The 24,133-nt window shown below is 39.0% G+C and overlaps 1 protein-coding gene across 12 annotated transcripts; it reads right to left on the bottom strand.

Annotated features, from left to right (window-relative positions):
- Window positions 1-319: 319 nt before the first annotated feature.
- add1 (adducin 1 (alpha)) lies at window positions 320-23,333 on the bottom strand. 12 transcript variants are annotated; one of them, XM_057361197.1, is made up of 19 exons: window positions 23,148-23,333; window positions 14,567-14,768; window positions 13,512-13,674; window positions 13,134-13,285; window positions 12,938-13,018; window positions 12,471-12,620; window positions 12,252-12,395; window positions 11,820-11,918; window positions 11,437-11,610; window positions 11,013-11,360; window positions 7,551-7,646; window positions 7,372-7,461; window positions 7,208-7,225; window positions 5,576-5,659; window positions 4,723-4,879; window positions 4,291-4,584; window positions 3,731-3,811; window positions 2,450-2,483; window positions 812-927 (listed from the first exon to the last, which is right to left on the bottom strand). In XM_057361197.1, coding segments are annotated over exons 2-19 (2,361 nt in total). In that variant the 5' UTR covers window positions 14,762-14,768; window positions 23,148-23,333; the 3' UTR covers window positions 812-926. The 12 variants fall into 12 exon arrangements, with proteins under 12 accessions (XP_057217175.1, XP_057217177.1, XP_057217176.1 ...); XM_057361192.1 differs by lacking the exon at window positions 2,450-2,483 and having other exon boundaries at window positions 320-927; window positions 23,148-23,332; XM_057361194.1 differs by lacking the exon at window positions 2,450-2,483 and having other exon boundaries at window positions 320-927; window positions 11,106-11,360; window positions 23,148-23,331.
- Between the last annotated feature and the right edge of the window lie 800 nt (window positions 23,334-24,133).

The raw sequence follows: 24,133 nt of genomic DNA, 5'->3' as shown, positions 1-24,133 counted from the left end.
TCAGCTAAACAATAAACTAAACTATACTTTACAATCAAAAGAAACATTTTATTCACATCACCGCAGGAGGAAAGTTAGTGAACAGAAGAGAAGAAGAGTTCTGTAGTGTAGATGCATTGCAAACTTGCTGATGTTATGAAAGATTTTAGGGGGAAAAATGACAAACTTTTTTCTAACAGGTGTCATGAGATTCCAATATGCAAATTCATTTCCGTCCTTAAGGAGTTTTATTCTCAGCACGTTTTATACTCTTCTGCATCTGCTCAAGTGGGATCTGTTGTGATTCATAGTTTTACAAACTTACAGACAGAAGCATGCAGCAGAATTCTGAATTTATTTTAACACAACGAGGGTCCTGAACGTTTTCTCCTATGAACATTAGATACATTCTCATACATGATGGCGGTTATTCAGATCTTTATAAAAACACATGCCTCACAAGCCACACGCTTCCCAAAGTGACTTTAGCGGTCGGCCAGCATTTATTAAGAACGCTTAACAGAATAAAAACAAATCTGACCTTTCAATGATAAAAAGAGATTGACAAATAATAAAAGTAAGGAGACGCAGTAAAAAACTCCAATGGATTTAAAGACGGTATTGCCAAACACCTGAGCGACCTTCATCTCTAGGTCTCAGACTTCTTTTTGTTTTTCTTCAAGAAAGACGGGGTGCGAAACTTTTTCTTCTTCTTTGAAGGGGATTTGTTGGGCGATCCGTCACTGCCGTGGTCACCGGCCGCATCGTCACCAGCAGCAGGCTCCTCCCCCTCAGGTTGAGGGGCGGAGTCTGTCTGTTCAGGGGCGGGCTCTTCTGCAGGTAGGGCGGCTACTTCAGAGGATTCGTCGGGGGTGAGATCAGGGAGGGTTTGTCTTAAAGTGGCGGCGTCGCTTCCGTCTTTACTCGACTGGTTCTGTGGTGCCGGTTCTGTGGAGGACGGAGAGAAAGTGGAGGAAAACGGACAACAATGAGTTTGTGGAGCATCTCGTGTCACTCAGAGCATTCGGGGGGGATTCAGACCTTCAAGACCTCAACAGCTGAACCACCTTCTCTGAGAAAGTTTCTGTAAAACTTGAATCTCTCCAACATTACACCAATACAGCCGCTTGTTTTTCCTTTAAAAAGGAAACAGCTCATAATTTACACACCATCATACCGTTCCAAAGTCATGTGATGGATTTCAGCAAAACCCCTTAAAGATGTACTTCATCTCTTAATCCAGTAACCTTCACATCACACTGTCCTTCAAGAACATCGACTGTGATTCAGAATGTATTTGACCACCAGATGTCCAAACAATCATCTTAAAGGGACAGTTCAGCCAAACTTGAAAATTCTGTCGTCATTTATTTCTCCTCATGTGTTTGTAAATGTGAGTCTTTCTTCAGTGGAACACAAAAGAAGATATTTTGAGAAATGTCTCAGTGGTTTTGTGTTTATACAATGCCAATGGGGTTTAATATTGTTTGGTTATCAACATTCTTCAAAATATCTTCTTTTGTGTTCTGCAGAAGAAAGAAACTCAAAGAGGTTTGACACGAGGGCGAGTAAATGATGACAGAATTCTCATTTTTGGGAGAACTGTCCCTTTAAAACAGCTCATGCAGGTCAGAGACAAAGTGAATGAGTCACAGGTGGTCAGACACATTTATATTTCTCACATTACACTTCCTCTGTAACTGGGACCAGTAAACCAACATCAGACACATATATATATTTATACATATACAGCACACTTTAAAACCGCAAAGCTGCATTTTATTGACAGATTTATTTTATGCACTTGAAAGGCACATCAGATGTGAACCATATCCTTCATACATTACCTGTTGGGCTGAAGCAACGCTAGCCTGCATTACATCGCAGAAACACTAAAACCAGTCTGCTACTGTTCTAGACTTTCAAAGAAAACGTTTTCTAGAGAAATATTTGTTGTCAGTGTCACCTCACCACACTCCAGACAGTCTGATCAATCATTCAATCAATCAAGTCTTTCAATCTTGTTAAATATTACATTTGTTGTTCTGCCTTCAAAAAGAAAACCAAAAAGCTAAATTGTTTATAACCATTAATGGGAGTCAATGGGGGGCAAAATCAGTCTGGTTAGAAGCATTCTTCCAAATATCTTTCTCTGCGTTCATCAGAACAAAGAAATGTATAGAGATTTGAAACAACTCGAAGGTCAGTAAATGATGACAGAATTTTCATTTTTGGGTGAAGTTTCCCTTTAATGTCACTTTGTCTCTCATTGACGTTTGTATCATGACAGATTGACTGGAGCAGATCAGACTGACTTGAGATCAGTGTGGATCCAGCATCTCAACAAACAGAGAGAGTTTTGTAAAGCGAGAGCTTCAGGATGATGAGTTAGCGCAGTGAGTCGGAGTGAAGCGTGCAGCGGGAAAGCAAACTCAAGCGTGGGGTGGGGTTGGGTGGGGGGAGTACTTACTATGGTAACAGGTATTCTTTAGCATTTCCGTCTCCTGATTGTGACGCAGCCACGAAGAAAAGCACAAGTAGAGAGAGAATGTGTATGCAGATCAAATCACAGGCACCAGGTTAAATCAAAAAGAGAAATGAACAGACACCGTAAAGACACCAGAAGTGAAGAATGACCGCCGGGTCATTCTTAAGACCCCAGAGAAATGTGCATGAAGGGAGATGAGAACATTAAAGACGGCCGGTTTACACAAGAAGACATTTCTCAAACCAGATTACATCTGTGTTCACAGTGCATACAACAAGACTTCTCATTCATATTGTGCACTTCTGTATGTGTAAAATATTAACAAAACTATGAAGCTATTTTTAAAGGTAAAATAGTTTCGCATAAATGCTGGGGTTTACAATTCTAAAGGGGAATAAAATCATTATTTTACAAAGACATTATTTATTTCAAGTCTGATTTCATGTCTTGGTAACTGTTCATATTTAAAAGTAAAAAAACTATTGATCAAAAAATTAAACGGCTATTATATTAGTCATGATTCTATAGTGACCTCCACATCTACAACATTGTGTAATTCATTATAAAAATCTATTTTGTGTGGTGTTTGATGTAATCCAGGGTAATAAAGACCAGAAGGGGTGAATAAGATAATAAATAAAATTATTTCAATAAAGAATGATTATTTCTAAGGAATATGCAAAAATCTGCCAACTGGGCCAGACTGTCTAAATTGTTGGCAGTAAAGAAACAATTATCAAGACAATTATTTATACAGAAAGTATCACTAATATACATCTTATTGAAGATTTGCAATACCAACATCTATTCTGTAATGCAATGCATTTTATCATTAAGATGACATATGAAGAGTTTATTTGCAAAAACAGATCATATTTATTTTTGAGTTATACCTACTTTAAAACAACTTCGGTTGGAGTGATATTAATTATAATGCACAATAAAAAACATGATTTTTAAACAATAGAGTTATCTGTTTTTGCAAATGAACTCTTCATATATAAATTTTAAAAATTTCTATTAGTATTCTATATCATTATTCTATATTTATTGTCTGTTTGTTCCTGCTTTGCAACAACACAAAGTTGCGAAAGGTGCTTTAGGAATAAAGGTGAATTGATCCCCTCTGGTCTGTTATTACAAACAGCAATCAATGTCTACAAAGGTTAAATAACAAACATACAGACACAGACATCAGCCGTCATGTTGCAGATATCAAACACCTGGAATCAGTTCATGCTCAGAGAGAGCGGACAGACTCACCTTCTTCTACACGCACAGGTGAGCTGGGAGGAGTGCAGGTGCCGCTGGGAACTTTCCCGTCTTCAATGTCTTGTGTCTGACCTACAGAGAACAGAAGCGGCATTAATCAACAAGTCTTTCTTTTATACATGTTTACACAACTCTGTTACACACATGACACAATACACAGGGTGAAGAATCTCACTGTCAGCACATAAAAAGCCAAATCAGTTCAGATTCAGAGGTCTCCATGAGAAACACCACACAAGTTTATTAGTACAAGAATAACACAATGAACCCGACAGGACCAAGAGCCAATGTCCAAGTTAGAGGATAGTGAGAAGCCCTCAGAAGCCCCAGAGATTCTCCTGGTTAAGACTGTTGAAGCAGATAAAGGTAATGTGGTATTTGTTGACAGATCTGGATCGGGGGAATTCTGGGACAGGAGACTGGGGTGGACACACACATGTGTGTTGGATCACCAGATTTCAAACCAGGGGAAAGCAGGGGGTGACGGAAGACAGAAAGAAACCCAAAATCAAAGTTCAAAGTTCAAATCAAAGTTGTTCGGCAGGCAGTACCTGCATCCGGCCCGTTTGATTCGGGTTGAGTAAGTGCGGTCAGTTCTGCGTCACAGCCCAGAGCTTTCAGGACCGCACAGTGGAACTCTTTATGAGGGGATTCTGGAGGATGTGACGGGCTCTCTCGACCCGACACGGGCTCGGATTCAGCGTCTCGACTAGGGATTATAGAAGGCGGTGGGGCTTCGGTGACCCGTGGCTCCTCGTTCTCCTGCGGGGAGGTGGTCTCTGGAGAGGCGGAGGGGGGCTGGACTTCTTCTGAAAGTGGAGTGTGGACGGATTCCTCGGCCTGTGCTAAATGTAACACAACAGTTTCTCTCTAGACCTGCGGGGGGAGCTGTCGAGCTGCAGGAACTCTCAAACACGTGCGCAAGAAAGAGGGATCGTGCTCCTGAGATGGTCAACAAAGGTGTAAATCTTTGCTCTTCTTACCTTCCGGGCCTTTCTGTTTGAGCTCCACCTCCCTGCGGTACTCCACCAGATCTTGATCCGTGAGCTTGTTGAAGGGGTTTGGTCCGGTTTTAGTCACAATGACACATGGCTGGTACTCCTTCTCAATAATGGCTTTAGATGCGGTCACCAGCTCCCCCTGGAGGACACAAGAGGACGATACAACAATCTTGGTCAAAGAAACTAACTGAAAAAAGACCAAATGAAATATTTTAGTATGAAAAATTACAGTTATTGAGCGTTATTGGGGCTGATATGTGTTCTTAAAATACTAGTAACAGACCCTTATCGGAGTTAATGCCTATTTCATGCGAATTATAGCTGTGAGGACAAGACGTGCAGTCTGTTAAATCAATTGCTTCAAGCTGTTAAAAGTCTTCTCACATATTTCCAGTTGACAAATCAATATCGAGCCATTCCAAATGCTTTTTATTAGAACAAAGGTTCAGCAAATTGTGTCTTTGACCACAGAAAGACCCTTCAAAATGATTTAAAAGTGTTTTCTCTGAAGCAAGTCCGTCACACTGGTTTGTAGTGACATAAGCAAAAGACAGAAATATTCATTATGGACGACTTATTTGGATGAACCTTTACACACTGAATGAATTGTAATATCAAATCTGGGGTTCTCCAACATTTCTATGATCCTAGGCCAAAAACTGCAACTGTATCTTTAATCTGCTGTCAACCTAGCGATCAATGACAATATCTGGAATCATGTTTGAACAGAACCAGCACGTTCAAGTATTTCTGATGTCTTTTATGTTCTTGTTTTTGTCTTTATATGAAGCTACAGACATGAATACGTGTGGTCTGATGCTCTATATTCATGTACCTTTCGAACAGACCTAGCAGGACTAAAGCTGTCTGACAGGTCAATGCCATCAATAGAGTCCCTGCAGTCAGACAGAGGAGCGTCCTGCAACAGTAAATCTGATGAGCGGTGCATAATCTCACCCCACAGTTTACACAAAAACACACGCTGATGAAGGAAGCAAGCAAGTACTAATGCGTACAAGCAGATCTACCTCACACACACACACACACACACACACACACACACACACACACATTAGGTCTGCACGATTGATCTAATAAATCATTAAGAAATAAAGAATATGGCAGGACGATCTCCACAAAAAGGATTTCAATGTAAAATCTATTCATTAATTTACCCAAAACATTAAAAATGATGATTTTTCATAATTGTACAGTCTTAATGCATACATAAATACACACACACACACTTGAGTCATGCAGGCAGCGGTTTATAAAGAAGCGTATGGGTCAGGCTGGAGCGAGACAGTGATCTTATGGGTCAGAATCATGCACTGCAACCCCAGAAACCAAACATCAAACCACACAGATTCATACTGCTGCTCCTGTACAACAACAACAACACCCGACCAGCTGACAATAATACGGTCTGTGTGAAACGCATCCAATGAAAGATTTACATCAGCAATGCAGTCGAGAGTTTAGGTTTGAAGTGCTCTGGTGCCTCCGGCTGATTTAGATGAATGATCTTAAAACAATACTGTAATACACTTCTCAAAATGATTCATTTCTATTTGGTTCCAGAGATAAAAAGACCTTTACAGCCTTCATACTGAAACAAGAATAAAATACTAGCAGTCAAGCGTTTGGTCACACTTGACTGAAATGTAAATATTTTAAACAGATGCATTGGAGAGAATAAAAAGCATCCCATGGTGCACCTGGTTGAGAATGACCAGAGCAAGCAGAGCCAAAAAGCTAAACAAAAGTTTTAGAAAAGAAAAGCAATATCATGGAAGCAAAAACAATGCTGCAGAATGTTTTTTCAAGTAATGACGGCTGAAGTGATCAAACTAAACTACTTATAAAACATCCCATATTCAAGGGTTAGTTTATCCAAAACCTTTACATAGAAATAAAAATAGTTTTGCTTTATGCCATGTACAACAATCATTTTTATTTTTGGGTAAACTACCCCTTTAACCAATAATACACTGCAATATATATATATATATATATATATGACGTGTACAAATAATAAGTGTTTTCATGTAAAAAAAAAAAACTTCAAAATGTTTTAATGTTGTGATTCATGTTGAAGTTGAATTATTTGGTTAAGAAGATTATTCTAAGACAAGCAAAGAAGACATTTCCAAAACCACACACCGATAAGCTTCGTTCACACTCCACCGTAATGAATTCCTTGTTATGAACACACAAGGTTAACAACACAAGTGTACTTGATGTACGGATCAAACATCACGTGAGACATGCAGAATAATTATTGCATGTGTTATGAAGTGTGTCACAACGGTATCATCCTGTTTAGTTTCTGTTATCATCAATGAACCAAACAAAAGTAACCAAAACAAGCAAACGTGGCACTGCAAACCAATCAAACGAAAGGAAAATGAACGCAGCCCTGGCTCACTGCTGTGTGGTTTAGCAGCACATTTGCTTTTGTACTCACATGCCATATGGTCACTTTCTGGATCAAAAAAACACAATTACACAGTTACACACCACCTTCCTTATTCACAATCAGACGTGGAGGTATGCATTTTAAAACGCTGGTGCCTTTGTTCGATTAGAATAAATAGTTTGTTTTCTTGTATAAAGAGATGTCAGACTCACTTGGACGAAGGAGCGATCCACCCCCGCACCTGTGAGCAACTGCGACTGCGGTCCAGCGGTCTTCTTATCCTGCAGGTTCTGCTCACGGATCTACAGACGAATGGTTTGGTTATGCTTCTGTATCTATTTATGCATCTGAATTTTGATGGTTTCAATTTAATGTGATGTAATGTTCAGACCTTGTTGCGCATTTCTTGGACTTCTTTAGGGTTGGTGTTCAGCGGGACAAACTGATTGGCCACGACGGCCTGTCGGACACTGTCCTCCTTAGCCCACTGAAATGACCAAAGCAAAGCCATTCAAACAAACCGAAAGCAAAGAAAACAACAGAACTGAACTGAAATATAACACAAGATAAAAATCAAGCCTCTCCAACTATTATATAAAAAAAATCTGAAACAAATCTGGGTTTAATAACGTTCCTCTGAGCGAATAACCAATGATGATATAGATTCGCTCAAGCACATTTGGAAGTCTCTGCACTTCATCGTAACAAAGTAGAAAATATTTTGATCTCTTAAATTTCTATCAATCCCTTCACGTATAAAATGAAGAAATATATTTAGTATTAGTATGAGATACTGTGTTGACAGCTGAGATCTCACACATTTATCGAACCGTGTTTAAATGAGGGATTAAATCAGACTAGGGCTGCTCGATTATGACAAAAATCATAATCACGATTATTTTGGCCAATATTGAGATCCCGATTATTTAACATGATTACTCACTAAGTTTTAAAACAACATAGAAAATTTAAAAAAACTTGGCTTTTAAACAGTGAATTCAACTGAAAAATAAATGTAAAGAAATAGCACAACTGAACCACTGTAAAGGAAGGGGGTGCACTGAGGATTTATACCACAAGAAAAGAGAGGATCCTTGCAAAATGGAATGCAGCACAATAATCGTTTTACGTCGATTATTTTGTTTTTGTAATTGTTGAAGGCCAAAATTGACGATTACAATTATTTTCGATTAATTGCACAGCCCTAAATCAGACGCATGAATTAAGAGAGAATGAAAGTCACGGCGCTCATCATCATTGACAATGCTACAGAAAAAGAAAGAAAAGAGGCTAAAGAACATAAAGAAAAGAGCACAGACAGGGAACATCAGTTTAAAGAGGATGAAGATCGGTGGGGAGGTTTTGGGGGGGTGAGGCAGAAGCTGGAGGTGTGTTTTAGGCAGTGGACTGAATCCGTTTAGCTATCATAACACACACACACACACACACACACACACACACACACACACACACAATTACTAAAACTGTTATCACATTGAATCAGATTACAAAAACAGCTAAAACACTTCTGTGTCAACAAACTTTTATAAAAAATATTAAAACAAATATTGCTAAAAATGTGAAGAGTAAACCAATTGAAATACGAAAGAGCAATAATAGAGAATCAGAATGTTTTCAGATCATATTCAGGGCTGACATGTTATAGTCCAGATTAAAATGGCGTCTTGCAGCTAGTTTACTTGTCTATTTCTTGAAATTATACCAAACTTGGTTTATTCCAAAGCTGTATGCCATTGCTGTACACAATAATACTACAGACATTATCATAAGAGTAGCGACGTTTGCTTTGGATAGACAAATTAAACTTTTGGATGAGCACATTATTGGTTTCATGTATGAAGGAACTGTAAAGATTAATGGTGAACTCAACACACACAAACAACTGAAGGACAGAGAAATGAAAACACACACACACACACACACACACACACACACACACACACTGACTCTGTAAGGAAGGACACAATTATGCCTAACATTTCTGAAAGCGTGTAAGATAAACTTCAGTTTAGGATGAAGTTTTTTTTAAGAGGAAGTTTTAGAGGTTTTACTTGAGAAGCAAATGAAATTCATGGACTTCAGGTTCAAACAAAGATGTTTGGATGAACAGCATATATTCTCTGAAGCACTGATAGTTAGCCGCCGGCCGGAGAAAGAATAGCATGAGTAGCCAATGGTTTACTTGCTTCGGTCTAAATGAAAGAAATGCTTTCAGCGCTGAACCAAAACTCATGAGGAAGGGTTTCCATATGAGCGCTGGAGACACGGGGCACATGGGATGAACAGGTAAACATGAAATACTCACTGGTCACGAGCCTCACAACACAACACGCTCTCCACCAACTAGAGATAATCGTTCGGAGAGTTAACAACCACTCATAACCAATGTCTCTTTCTTTGATTTAGCTTTTTTTGGTTGAATAAGAAATTTGAACGTGAAATTACACTCATGCTTGGGAATAATTTAGGAAAACTCAGAAAAGTAAAAAATCGAAATAATAAAACGCCAACTGAAATGTCTCTGAGGCAGGTTTAAAAAAACAAGGAGCTGTCAAACAACAAGCCACAACTCCACAAACATAAGCCTCCTCTCCCACAGACACGGCTGCAAAACCCACACATCTCACACTTCATATTTTGGTTTTTAACCTTTTCCTCTAAAGATGTTTATTTAGCAGTGCTTCCTCTATTTGCAGCCCTACATCTGGATAGATCTCACAAGTCAGGTCAAAAACATTTCAGGTCATTTTTCATTCCAAAATCAAAACAAAAAAATAAGAATATTATATACACAATAAAGACAATTAAGCCTACTTTAAGATCATGAATGATTTCATTTGGCATTGTGATAATTAACCACAAGTCAAATTAACAAGTAATATAAATAAATAGTGATCATAGTGGTTTGTGTTGTACATAACTGATGCTGATTTAAATCATAATGATGAAGATTATTATTATTAATATTTTTTGGAAGGATTTTATATTTATAGTAATAAGAATGTGTACTTCATTGTCAGGAATATAAAAATCACAAACCAAAAAACTTTTGAGTTCTAAAAACAGGCTTGATTTTCTTCCAGCAAAAACAGTTTCTTATTTTCTGTCTTTTAATTTTGTTGTGAAATATGACTCGGGTATTTCTTTGTGAGATTTACCCATTTGTTCACTTTAAAGCTTTTCAAGTCTTCAAAGCCATGAGAGAAACTGAGATTTTGAAGCTTTTAGCTAAAAGCGCACTCTCTCTCCTGAAGCCATCAACTATCATAAATGTTTATACGGTTAGATTTCTACTGAAGTGAGTGCACAGGAAGTGCATTATCTGCTACCTCCATTAATAAGATGTTTATGACACTTCACTAGAGCTTCCTGTTACTTGTTTTTTTTTAATGTGCTCTGAAGAAACTACAAATGAAACAAATATCGTGCTCTATCAGAACACAAACAGCTACAAAAGGCGCTAAACACAACATAAAATGAAACAACAACAGAAACAGAAAGGAAATCAAGAAGCAGAAAGTATTAGCAACATCATTTAGCCACACCCACTTCAGGCACATGCCACACCCCCGGGTTCTCCAGGGGACGACCCACAATGCATCTGATCAATCATGCAACACAGCATGCACCGGGCAGCCGGAAAGAACCCTGACACCCCTGTGACCAATCGTGAGCAAAAGGGAGGGGCTCAATGACCTCCCAAGAGAGAGAGATTAGAGGAATGGGGAAGTGTTTCTTCCGGTTTGTGTTTTAGCCGGGGTGTCAGGGTACCACCCAGCAGCCGCCTGTAGCAGTACAGATCTAAACTATGAACAGTAAGGTAGGCACAGACCAAGCAGTTGGTAATACAGCTTGGCACGCAGACACCGGTCGAGAGCGACTGCAGCAAGGGTTTGACGTGATCGTGTGTTATGTTCGTCCACACCTTAGTCTTCGCCTTGGGGCTACCGCTGCCGTCCTGCCCCTCCTCTGCAGATTCGTCAGGCCGCCCTGAAGCCAGCCAGCGGTTCTTATCCCGCTGTTGCCGCTGAAAGCTGTGTTTTAACGGGGAGCGCGCACCCGAGTCACTGTCGTCTGTGTACGAGTAGCCCGTGGCTGATGGGGGGATCTCAACGTCACTGTACTTTTTAGCTTTGTCACGCAGCGCCGGACAACGGTACGGATAGCCAGTCCTGTAGCCCTGCAGAAGAGGGGATAAGAAGTCACAAACGTGTGAAAGAGTATGACATCACAACGTTGTTTGTTCTCCGTCTTACCAGGTTATCCAGCATCCTCATCAAAGCTTCAAACTCCTGCTCCCCGATTTGCCACTTCGGGTGCGGGCTCGACCCGTCTCCAGCTGGCTCCAGGTGACGTTGGCGGAACTTATACTTCCCAGGGTCCAACATCACAAGGTTGTCTGGGCCGCCGGCACTGGCGAGGGTGCGGACCTGGAATTTCAGATGTTAACGTGGACATGTTGGATATTACAATGCCATGATTTTAAGCATGAAGGTGTGGCCATGATTATACTGGAAGAATTTTTTGTTCACTTTTTTTACATTTAGATAAAAAATTGTGTGGTCTTACTGTAAATGACTCATCGATGAATGTTATTACAAAAATGCAAAAAAGCATTTTAAGTTGTATAGAAGTCTACCTGAATCTCACATGCGGTGACCACATTGTGAATGTAGTAAAAAGCTTCTTCGACTGTCTCCCCAACAGACACCAGACCGTGATTCCTCAAAATCAGCACCTGAACACACACACTTTGATTTCAGTGCCTGAATAATCCTGATCACACTTTACATATAAAAATGATCAAAACTGAAGCGTGATTGTTTGTTTGTTATTTTTTTACGCAATACCAGCTTCATGGCGAGAACATTTTTGTCACTATTATATTAGGCCTTTATCTTTTTTTTAAAAGAATATTTAAAAACTGTATTTGGTGTTGTTAGGCTATTCAAAATGTCTTCAAAGGATTTAACTGTATAAAAACATTTTCTCACAGGGTTAAATCCACTGCAATCTACTAAAACAAAACCGAATGGTGAAAAGTGTGAACTGAAACTGATGTGTATGTTACCTTGCTCTTTGGACCCAGGTTCTTCTGTATGAGGACGTTCTCCTCCTCGTCCACCAGAATACCGTGGTAATCGTGGTACGCCACCTCCCCAAGCGACAGAGCTTCAGGTGAGATAGGCAGCAGACCGCACTTCATAGCAGAGACCTGGAGAAACACACGACAGCGAGTGAGACGCTGAACACATTTAAACAGCACTCAGCTCGTCATGAACCATCGTACCGCAGCCCCAGCGGGCGTGTGAATGTGCACTATGCACTTGACGTCAGGACGGGCAGCGTAGATGGCGGAGTGGAGCATGAATCCGGCCTGGTTAACACCCAGATTTGTGCTGCCCCGGTCTACGATTTCCCCCTGCAGGTTGATCTTCACCTGAGAAAACGCGCCACACAAATACATAACAAACATGTTTGAAGGCATGTTTTGTTTATTCTTTTATAAATTCTAGTCAAGTCAATAAACTTAATGAATCTGATTTACTATTACTATTAATCAATGAATTAAAAGAATGAGAAGGAAGCCACATAAGATTATGAGGAGTCAAATGCTGGCTGTGGGCCAAGATAAAACCTCATGTTGTATTCATGAACATAAACAGAATCAAGAGTTTCTACTTTTATACATAAGAATTAAAACTATTAATAAGAAAATCAGCGAACCAGGTGACTGGGTAAAATAAAGAGTTTTACCAGACTGGAGGCTGTGACTTCACTGTACAGAAGCCCAAAAGGGACGATGAGAAAGCGTTCCTGTTCAGAGTTCAGCCTGACCTGAGAAAGAGAGAGCAAGAGAATCACTGTGTAAATAAAACATTCACCGTTGTGTTGCTAAGAGAGCTGTGTATGTTTATTGAGTTTTGATGTCTGTGTTTGTTTTAAAACTCACAGTCAGATGGTTGTAGATGAGCTGAGACCAGCCGAACAGATCGGCCAGACGGTAAAACGCAGCCAGTTTACAGCGCAGCAGCTTCTCTCCCTTATCATAGGCGATGGAGTCTGAACCCCTGAGGTCATTTACTGGAGTCACCATCCCCAAACCTAAACACACACACATCCATATGGGGTGGAGGAACATATGCATATTTCCAGGTATTTAATTTATTGTGATGGTAATGTGTTTATAAAACAATGATTGTCACAGACATTGTTGTCTTTTCTACATACATTAAAAAAAAAAACAATACAACCAAATAATATAAAAGAGCAACCGATGGTAAATATGTGACACTCAAAATTGTAGTAAAAAAGCGCATGTCACACTCACTCATGTTGAGGGCTGCCATACCACCCTGTGGGGCAGCTGGGTACATGGTGGGCACACTGGTGGTCATGAAGTCAGCGATCTGCTGGAGAGCAAGAAGACTGGTGGGGTTTTTCCCTTTCTTCATCTGATCCTGGATCAGAGTCTCCAGTTCATCACAGAAGGCCTGAAACACAAAACAGGAACGATTAGACACGGCTCAATCTATTTCACCCATAAACCAGGTAAAAATATAACGGTGATTAGCAGCATATCGCTCCTTATCGAGATCACTAGCAGACAATTGATGCCGTCCACATGACCCACTATTCTACAGTACCGACCCCATACACAACCCACATAGACAAGGAGAGAAAGAGAGAGACAGATGCTGGCATTGTTCAATGTTCTTCATATTTTAAGAGCCCATGTTAACTTGAACATAAAACTTTTAAAAATAACTATAAAACAAGTCAGGAGGAAATAGAAAACGCTAGTTTTTGACCTCATCATAAGTAACTAAATCAGAGGGAAATGAATGGCAACTTAAGTGGCACTAAAGCTTCAGAGACATCAAGATGCACTCTGAACAAACTTTATACTAAACTTTTACGCTACATGTCTACAGGCTGCTGTAACGCTAAATAAATACAGAGTAACACACAGATTTCATTCCTTTGAGCATAATGCATGACAAGAAAAACAACATTGGCCGTTCTCTCTCTTTCCTGACTCTTGCTCCTCTCTCCAAATAAAGACTCTTTATTCATCCATTGACTCTCTGCTTTCAGAAACGGAATCTCAGTGTACGCACACACACATGAAGACAGACATGTGATTGCTGGGCAGATGTCAGTCACGAGGAGGTTTGTATTGGGATTGGAACGGTACCATCAAGAAAACGTTTGATAAGTCTTTATCTTTGAATGTCAGCTCATAAACACAATAAAATAAAGTGCTTTATTAAAAATGTTACATTATATTTGACTATTATTTCAATTAATGCAGGTTTAACAAAACATATTATTCTGAAGACTAAAAGACTATAAAAGGAACTCCGTGTGTGTGTTTTTTCTTACAGGACTCTGGAGGATCATAGAGACCCTCTTTCTCTGTTCCATCATGTTGAAGTCCTGCCGCAGGTCGGGTGCCATGTTCCTCTCCCTCTGGTACTCAGGGCTGCTCTCATCCACACGGTCGAAATAACGCTCTTTATGAGGGGGGTTAGTGGGCGGGGGGGCCGTCACCACCCCTGCACCTGAGTCTCCGTTCATGGCACACCTGCAACAGAGGTTAAAGGTTAACACTACATTTGCCAAAACACAACAGAACATGAGATGAGATTCACCTACTAAGAAATTTTAAGTTTTCAAAGTATTAAAAGAGCAGAAGAGAAGACGATACGAATCATTCACGGTTTATTTTTACAAAATGAGTTGAGACAAACTAGAAATGAACAACAGTCTGCCCTTTTATTATTTCTAAAATGCAGCACATTTTTTTGTAATATAAAAATATTTTAAAACAAATTCCAAATCAAATAAAAAATGAATAACACAAGTCTCTTTAAAATAAACAACTGTCTGTGATTTTCTTTCTTTCTTTCTTTCTTTCTTTCTTTCTTTCTTTCTTTCTTTCTTTCTTTCTTTCTTTCTTTCTTTCTTTCTTTTCTATTTTACATTAAAGAAATATCAGCATGCGTTTTCCAATTTTGCAGTAAACGCAGCGGCCCCTGCTGTTCAAAAAATGTACTGCCATTCAAATAACATCTCAACCGGCTTGAATCCTCACATATTATAATAGATTTTTAACCTGCTGATGGTGAATCGTTACATCCCTAGTCATCACAGGACATTTACTGTTGAGTGCTGTGGATGTAAAGTGCTTTTTCTGTGCATTAAGTCATGATGTGCAGGAGACAGACAGTAGCGATGGGACACCGTCAGATCACTCATTGAAACATTGAGATGCGTCGCTTCATTCTATTCACAACAGATACGGATGCTGCCAGGGCAACTAGACAACCATTACTAGTCACCCGGATGCACTGGTTAAAGGAATGTGTTGTGTTTAAAAGAAGTGAAGATGTTAGTCATTCTGGAACCTCTGCCAGTGAATTAGACACTGTTCTCTTCTCTAAACAAATGACAGCGTACATAGCTTTAAATCTCTTTCACAGAAACTAGCGTTTTGTCATGTCACAAACACTGTTTGACGTGTATGAACGTAGGTGACACAATCCCAGAACGTTTTACAGAAGATGTACCAAGAAAACAAAACAAGAACATTTAAGTAGAGAATGGGAGAGACTGTCTGACTCAGCATTATTGATTGTCTAATGTCTTTTGTGTGTATAAGTGGTTGGATACCGGCTGTAACGTGATTCCTGATGTTTCAAGGTCGCATAAACACTGACCCAAGGTTACACAACATTTCCAGCAGTCCATCAGGACATCTGATGCCCAAATCAGCACCCCCACACACAAACACCACTGATCTGACCAATAAGATTTCTTTCTGAAACATTTTCAGTTTAACAAGCATTAACACAAAATCCCCATCACAAATGATGCACAAATTACATTCTAAAATGAATCATTGGCAAATAGAGAACAGCATTTAAACCGAGACACATGATCCAAATATAAAGCAAAGCTGAACCTACAACACACGCTAACCGCAGCAACACGACATGACATGTAGTTTACACACATCTCAACACACAGACTGCTCATTTAAACCCAGAGCAGAACCAGCGCAGGAAATAACTGCAGCATTGAGTAATGCAACCCTGCAGCTCCGGAGAGCTGCTCTGCTTTAAATCTCCAGTCACACCAGGAGTCTCCAGACCAGAGAGAGAAAGACGCTTCATTCTTTCACCATAATCACATTAAATCTGTAACATTTCAGAGTCCAGGAGCAGACGATGTTCATTTACATCTCGAAGCCTTATGATGGTGAAGCTCATTCATTTCCATCAACATGGATGTCATTTATACATTGAGGCGTCATTGCGCATTAATGGAACCGTTTTACTCACTATGTAGAAATAAAGTGAAAACAGACTTTCAACATTTCTGGACAAATACACAATGCAACAAACTGTAACAAAACAAACAAATGAAGACTTTCTAAAATAATTCTAACAGAATTTCTCAAACACACAGCATATGCGTTACATGCCCTATACTTATAACTGAAAAATAAAAATAATTTATTAAATGAATCGCTTTCAAACGGTGCTTAAGGCTACTTATGCTCTCTCTCTCTCTCATTCTCTCTCTCTCTCTCTCTCTCTCTCTCTCTCTCTCTGGGCAGCAGTGTTAAGCTCCCTGGTAACCATGAGAGACACTGAGAGATGCTTTAGTTTACAAAAAGGCCTCACAACGTTCAGATAAAACTGAGGCCAAAATCATCAGAGAACACACAACAGGAAAATACACATCCGGCTGTTCTTCCTGTATTCTACTGTAGTCTCCTTCCTGTTGAGAAAGAAAATATAACCCATCACACCCCTCACTGTGAGCAGACAATATGAATACTAAATACTATTATTCTTTTGGACATTAAATAACAAAATGTGACTGTCAATGTTGAAGGTCTAAAAAATGCCAAGAACCTTTAAACCTTTGAGCTTCGGTATTTCCCAGAATTCAGTGCAAACACTCTGTCCAGCTACTAGTTTTTCCACACTGCTTTTCATTGATTTAAGCATTAGTCACAGACAAACACAGTGTACCTTCAAGTCTTTTAGCCCTAAATGAACCAGAGCAGATAACTGACCACCGAATTAACCCACAACCACCGCCTCATGCTACGTGTGTGCTCGTGTGGAGGTTTTCTTATAGCATCAACTCATGTAAGCAAATCAAAGCATCAAGTCAACACACAAACTCTCTACATGTAAATATTCTGGATATAAACAGAACTAACACAAAATGAAAAGTCAGAGGCAGAAATATCATGAAGAGCGACAAACTAATTTTTCATGTAAACTAAGTCAACTTAAATTACATCATTTTATTGCGGCAAATCATTAAATCCCTATACAAATGTTCAATCCGTCTGTAGATTTAGGAGCGGTTTACACAAAAAACACTCTTGGGTTCCAGTTGTTTAAAAGGGTTCATTTACAAACACTGCATTAAAAAAACTATGCGTTTAAAAGAGGAAATTTCCAAACATATAATCAACCCATCTGTGCACACACACACACCCCTCTCTGACATGGTTTCTGGTGCTGTTTACATTAGCCCGTTGTCGTACGAAAACGACATTTTAAAACAAAAACGATCCTTGTTGATACTGCCGTTTCTGCATGCGTTTCAGAATAAATCTGCATTTACACTACACTACCGAAGACGCATGTCACATGAACATTCTGACACGCTGGGCAACCACACCTGCGTATTCTAAAGTCTGTGTTTTTGTCCGTTTGCACAGAAACGCAACCCCAGAGTTTTCAAACTAAAACGGGGTCTGCAGCGATTCCAAAAGTCTACATTTTTGGGGGTCGAAAACTCCAGAGTAGTGTAAACGCCAGGCGTAACCGTAGCAAGGGTAACACGCTTTTAAAGGAAATGCACTAGTATAAAAGCTACTTACAGTTATGTTAAGAATTACTTGATAAGAAATATCAATATTTTAATATTTAAAATGCATGAAAGACGGATTGAAGTTATTTGATGGCAGAATGAGCTGTAAATCCGGTGAATGCACCTTGAGCACACTCAATAAAACTGAGATGGGAATGTCTCAGCAATTAGATTCACAGAACTTTAAAAAAAATATATATTATAATGTTTATCACAAAAAAAGCACTTGAATAAACATGATCGCTCAGCACTGTTATCTGTGTGCCCTTGCAGATTCCTCAGACGGAGTTATTGTTCACAAACACTGAGCCGACTTTCATCCGAGCATAATGCTTGCAATTCCTCAACAAGAACATGTAAAATAATATTAACATCATAATCACATGCGGACTCGAGTGCTTAGCCTATCCATGTTCTATAAATTGGCTAATATGGGCAGTCTGCTTATTAGCGGCTTTTTCGTTCGCTCTGCGCGAGATCAAATGCGTTCTGTGGCTTGTTCTGAACTTTTTGTCCATTGCTTCCTATTTGCTTTTTTTGTTTACACACATTGCTTTGCTTTATAAATAATAAAAACATCAGGCTATCTTGTTTGTTGATCGGCTATAGGCCTACCCTAATTATAACTTGTAGGCTACTTAAATTGCGACATAATTAAAAGGTACGTTTTTTTTTTCATTCAACATCATTTAAATAAACAAATAGTGAAACATTCGTTTTTAAGCTTTTAATTAATTGTTGTTAAATATTTTAAGTTTCATGATTTCAGTGTAATAAGACACTTTTTTACTAAAATTTTATTTAATTTGATTACAAAAATTTAGTTGAACTTTAAGAGTCCTAAAAACAGACTTAAAGGAGAAAATAAAATGGATTTCATAAGGTTGTAGGCTACATATTTTAAGCCCAGGCACAGACCAGCCAAAGCAAACAAATGCTCGTCATGTCACTTCTTGCATCCGCTAAAACGATCCAGTCAGGGTTGGCGCATCAGCAAATGCAGGAATATTAATGATCATAATGTAAGGAAAGTGGAACACATATGCCTGTTTTAGCTACATTAAATATTTGATATAAACAGTTTGATTAATAGCCTAGATTCTTTAGTCTTTAAAATGAATTAGTTTTTGGACCGCCATTCTTAGTTTTAGACTAGTCGACTACACGGTTACAAAACTTTCGTTTAAACGACTGTCAAATTAGTCGTAGCGCACATCCCTACTTAAAACGTCACAAAACCTGCAGGAAAACAAAAACAATCCATTCATCCATCATCCATATCAGTTCGATATGTAACACTAACTGTTACCACTTCCTCAAACAGACAAGAGATATGCTGATAAATCTGAATATTAGACATCAAAACTTATGATCAAATATATTTAAAGAAATAAATGATTGCCTGCTTTGTACTACATCCGATAAGTTGATATAAATGAATGAACGAGAAAATACACTGCTGAACAGATGATCATTATAGCACACAGTTATGGCGGCCACTGATCAGATATTATTTATGCAGTTGTAGTGTTATACTTCGCTCTGAACGTGTTTTAAGTGTGCAGAGATGTGTAGGCATGACTGCAGTCACTATGGAAACAAAGCACATTTCCATAGAAACCTGTTGGATTATATAACACAGTATTGGGTCACTTCAGTCCTGTTGTCTGCCCACACATTTAGACGCTTTCAACATCTCACTCCTGAACTCATCCAATGAAAAACATCTCTGCATTTCTCTCTGCCGTTCACTCGGTGTAAGAACATCTGGAGAGATTCATTCATCGTACAGCAAAGCTCAAGAGACGATAATATAGATTTCAAACTCTGGACATATGTATAAATGATTTGCGTATGTTCCTTAATCTAAAATTCACATACAGAATGAGACAGGAAACAAGGAAACATAACTAAAAAGTTCAGTTTATGTTTGTCGGGTTACTCGGTTCTAAGCAAAAGAATGTATAAATGAGCCAAATCTCACTGCATGAATTTCCTGCGTCTATAACGAATTCTTGACAGATTCTGAATGTCAAATCCCACCAGCAGGCTCAGATAGAAGCCAAAGCTCTTCAGAATGGGCCAAAAACCCACCCCGAACTCTCTGGCAGACTTTAAACCAGACAGCAGGCGATCAGAATTTGTTATTGACTAGAAACAGCTCCAACAACAGAGCTCAGTCTCCGAATGCACAAAAAACTGGGTGACATGCAGAGCTGATGTGTACTTCACATGTTTTTTTTAAAAAGCTGAATGAGAATTCACGTTTTCAGCAGCTGAATCGACAAGTTCAAATTCAACGCGCTTTCAAGGAAGACATTTTAGAGGAGTAGTTCACTTTCAAAATGAAAATTCTTTCATCATTTACACGTCCTCTTGTCATTTCAAACCTGTATGACTTTCTTCTGCAGAACACAAAAGAAGATATTTTGAAGAATGTTGTTAACAACCCCCCATTAACTTGCATTGGTTACAATAGAAGTGAATGGGGGGCTGTGCTGTTCTGTTACCAACATTTTTCAAAATATCTTCTTTTGTGTTCTGCAGAAGAAAGACCTACAGGTTTGAAATGACAAGAGGACATATAAATGATGATAGAATTTTCATTTTGAAGGTGAACTACTCCTTTAAGACCTGAATATGTGCAGGTTTTAAGTCTTTTTTACCGTTCATGGTCTAAAACGCAAAAATGTGGTTCTTATCACTAATTCACAACAAACTTCCCCGATGACCCAGTTTGAGGGAGGAAAGTGTGTGAATTCTCTCACCCGTAACACTAGACAGATATGTGTGAGGGTGTGGATCGGTCATGTGTGTGTCAGGGGAAAGGGGTGGATGCAATCAATGGTTGTGTGTTTATGTGTGTGTGATCTCAAGCCAAACGGTTCGGACGTTGTTGCGTTTTAAACTTTAACACACTTACTACCCTTGCTTATCAAGCAGTATTTTTAGCCAGAATGTGCTATTCTGTAAATTACCACCAATACTTTATAAATTTCATATTCACTCACTAAGAATTGTCTTATCAGATTAAATTATGCTGTTTTGTGATCATTAAACACAAATATTTGACAACAGAATGTCACAATCACCCAATCACAGAGGACTCCCTAAATAAAGACTGTAAACCCACACTACACACCAGCTGTTTGACATATTTATGTGTTGCGTATCTGTGGAATGTTCTGTGCATTATTCCTGGTACACGAGCACTAAATGTGGGCTGCGAGTTAGTAAGAATACTACACATTAAACGCATACCTAACATACCCTTACAAACAACATACAGCCTGCAATCTAAGGGTTGTTCCACAAGTGAGCTTCCTACATAGGAAACATCCTTTACAACAGTATCCTACCTATAAAGGAACCGAACCACATAAGCGATTGCAGCACACTACATAGAGCGTAACTCTGGGGTTAACAGATATGTGTAACAGATATGCAAAATACATGGAAGACGCAACTTCAAACTGATTTAAATAGAGTTGAGAGGAAGCATGTTGGCTAGTTTTCTGAACAGCCTGAAGGCACACATGATGTCTTTAAATGCTGCCTACGCTGGAAGCTGAAAAGGTTTTGAACGTAAGCAGAGAACACAAGACACAAGTTACACAAAATACATCCTGTTCATGGCAACACGACACTGCACGCATGAAATGCTAAGCAAAGAAAAAGAGAGGAAAAGGGAGGAAAAAAATGAAACAATGTGGGATGAAAATGAGAAACACATTTCTGTCCCTCAAGAGAATCGTGGGTGTGGAGTACAGAAAGAGTGACTGCGGTGGTAAATCCAAATAATGGGGTTTTACTGTTGAAAACATATCAAATGTTTAAACATGAAGAATAAGGTATAAGATTGTTGTAATATTGATGAACGAGCAAAATTCGACAAAATTCTTGCACACTCTTAAGCTAATTAACAACATTTATCCTGCCGTCTTTTATCATATTGCTGTTGCAGCTGTTTTAGGCGTAGGGCTGTTTGTATTACAGTGATTTTACCATGGTAAAACCACAGGGCTTTTAAGTGCACCCCTATTCCTGTAGAAAAAACACTGTCATGAATAACATCTAATGAATTACTTGATTGTCTATGGTTATCATGCAGATGTTTTTACTCCGACACACATCACCATACAATGATTCTGTGCATCATTCTCAATGATCTGTGTAAAATACAGAAAAATTACACACCCATATATTGTTGATATTCAGCAGTGGACTGTGAATTATAATAATGGTCATTATAGTTAATGTCAGACACAAAACCTTGCCTATGAATGATTCCCTTTTCTGTTCTTAAACATTTTAAGTAAATTAAAAGCCGTTATAAGTTTGTTTTCAGAAATGTTGTATCAGGTATTCTGGTCATCCTTGACCCTCCCCATCTCTCATCCACTAATAATGCTGTCAATAACAACACCACAAACCAAGAGAATATCAGCCATCGTGTTTTTTACATAATTCGCACAATATGAGAATTACTTTCCATGTTTGTCATAAAGTATTAACTTTACAATTGTAAAAGTATATTTTCCTTATGCTAATGCTCATCGTCATTTATCACTTTGCACACCAGAGATGCACGACACAGGGATACACGCACAAACATCAGAAAACATCTACAAACATATAATAACTACAAACATCACAAAAAGAAACATTCCGAATGTTTTACAAATATGTGAGACTTAGTAAATTCCACAGAAGGCAAATAAAAGCAGAAATCAAATGTGTTACCAAACGTATCAAAGGCAGAATAACGGGCGTTTATTTGATCTGTGCGCGTGCAGAGCTGCAGTGGGCGTCGCGCGACTGTCCTGTGCTGGGCTCGCGCACCTCTTTTACTACATCAAACAAACATCCGAGAGCGATAATGCCGAAAAACGATCAATGTTGTTTAAAGTAAAAAAAAAACGTGAGGAAAACACGCGTGAGAGACGCGTTTATCCAGCAGAAACGAAGCGCTAAAGCCACTAGCACGCGCGCTAGCGTTCAGGCCGCGCAAGTGAAAGCCTGTGGAGAAAAAACCCGTAAGAAAGAAAACGACAGAAGAACTTACGCTTATTTTGGGTCTTACTGTGCGGCAGGAATGGACAGTGACTCGGGGGGCAGACGGGAGATCGCGTTTTTCTCCGTTAACGGGCTTGTTTTCGTCGTTTCTTTCTGCAGCGGTCTGTTTCTCCGTACGCGTCTGGCATTGGGCGCGGCGCTCTTGTCTCGCTGAGGTAACGAGTCTTCTGATTGGTGGGAGTCACACGGGCTCCCGGCCACTACTTTATAGTAGGCGGGACTAACTGTTGAACATGCCCCGCCCGTTTGTGAAATGTCCTTCATGTGGGCGGAGCCCGTCGGTGCGGCGCAGAACAGCGAACTCAGCGTGATAGCAGATTTTTTTTTTCCAGTGAGTGATTTTCACTTTTAAATAGTTTGTACAATCACAGATAACATATTATTTTACACCCCGACCATCTAACTAGAATAAAAAGTCGACTAGTCTTTGAAAATGTTGAAAATTTTACACATAACACAGTTTTATAAATAAAATGTATTGTTATAATTTCCAAAATAGTTTAATACTATATGTTATACCACATACACGTTTGAAAACTTAATAGTGAGTGATTACTGTCATTTAACCGTATTGTATAACAAAAATGTCACTTTTTAATCCTACAGAAAGCAAACTATTCACCAAATTGACTATGATCTTAAATTGAAGTATCACAACGGCATTGGCTTCCTGTGATTTAAAGTAATTAATTAATTAATTAATTAAATTAATTTAATCGTGTTGTACAAGTTCAAACAAAAGTTTTCACCACACGAGGTCGCCACTGTCACACTACTGTATGTACTAATCCTTAACTAATACTTAAAATCTCTCTGGTTAATATTTAAGACTTTTACTTAATCAGTAACCTATTACGTTTGGCAGATCACAGTGCATTCCATCGATACACATGGCCAAACCCATGACATTTGCACTGCTAACACAATGCTTTACTAAATGAGCTATAGGAACATTTAATGCTATTTCACAGGATT

The sequence above is a fragment of the Triplophysa rosa genome, linkage group LG19, assembly GCF_024868665.1.
Source record: "Triplophysa rosa linkage group LG19, Trosa_1v2, whole genome shotgun sequence".
Taxonomy (NCBI): Eukaryota; Metazoa; Chordata; class Actinopteri; order Cypriniformes; family Nemacheilidae; genus Triplophysa; species Triplophysa rosa.
Note: the sequence above shows the minus strand (reverse complement) of the source record. Positions and strands in the feature narration are given on the sequence as shown.

What these genes read in the sequence shown, in the direction of transcription:
- add1 (XM_057361192.1), bottom strand. Translation starts at nt 14,761, where the DNA reads ATGAACGGAGACTCAGGTGCAGGGGTGGTGACGGCCCCCCCGCCCACT. An exon ending in TCCAAGAAATGCGCAACAAG is followed by an intron (nt 7,462 to 7,550) that starts GTCTGAACATTA and finishes ATTCGTCTGTAG; the next exon opens with ATCCGTGAGCAGAACCTGCA. An exon ending in ATCAAACGGGCCGGATGCAG is followed by an intron (nt 3,812 to 4,290) that starts GTACTGCCTGCC and finishes TGTTCTCTGTAG; the next exon opens with GTCAGACACAAGACATTGAA.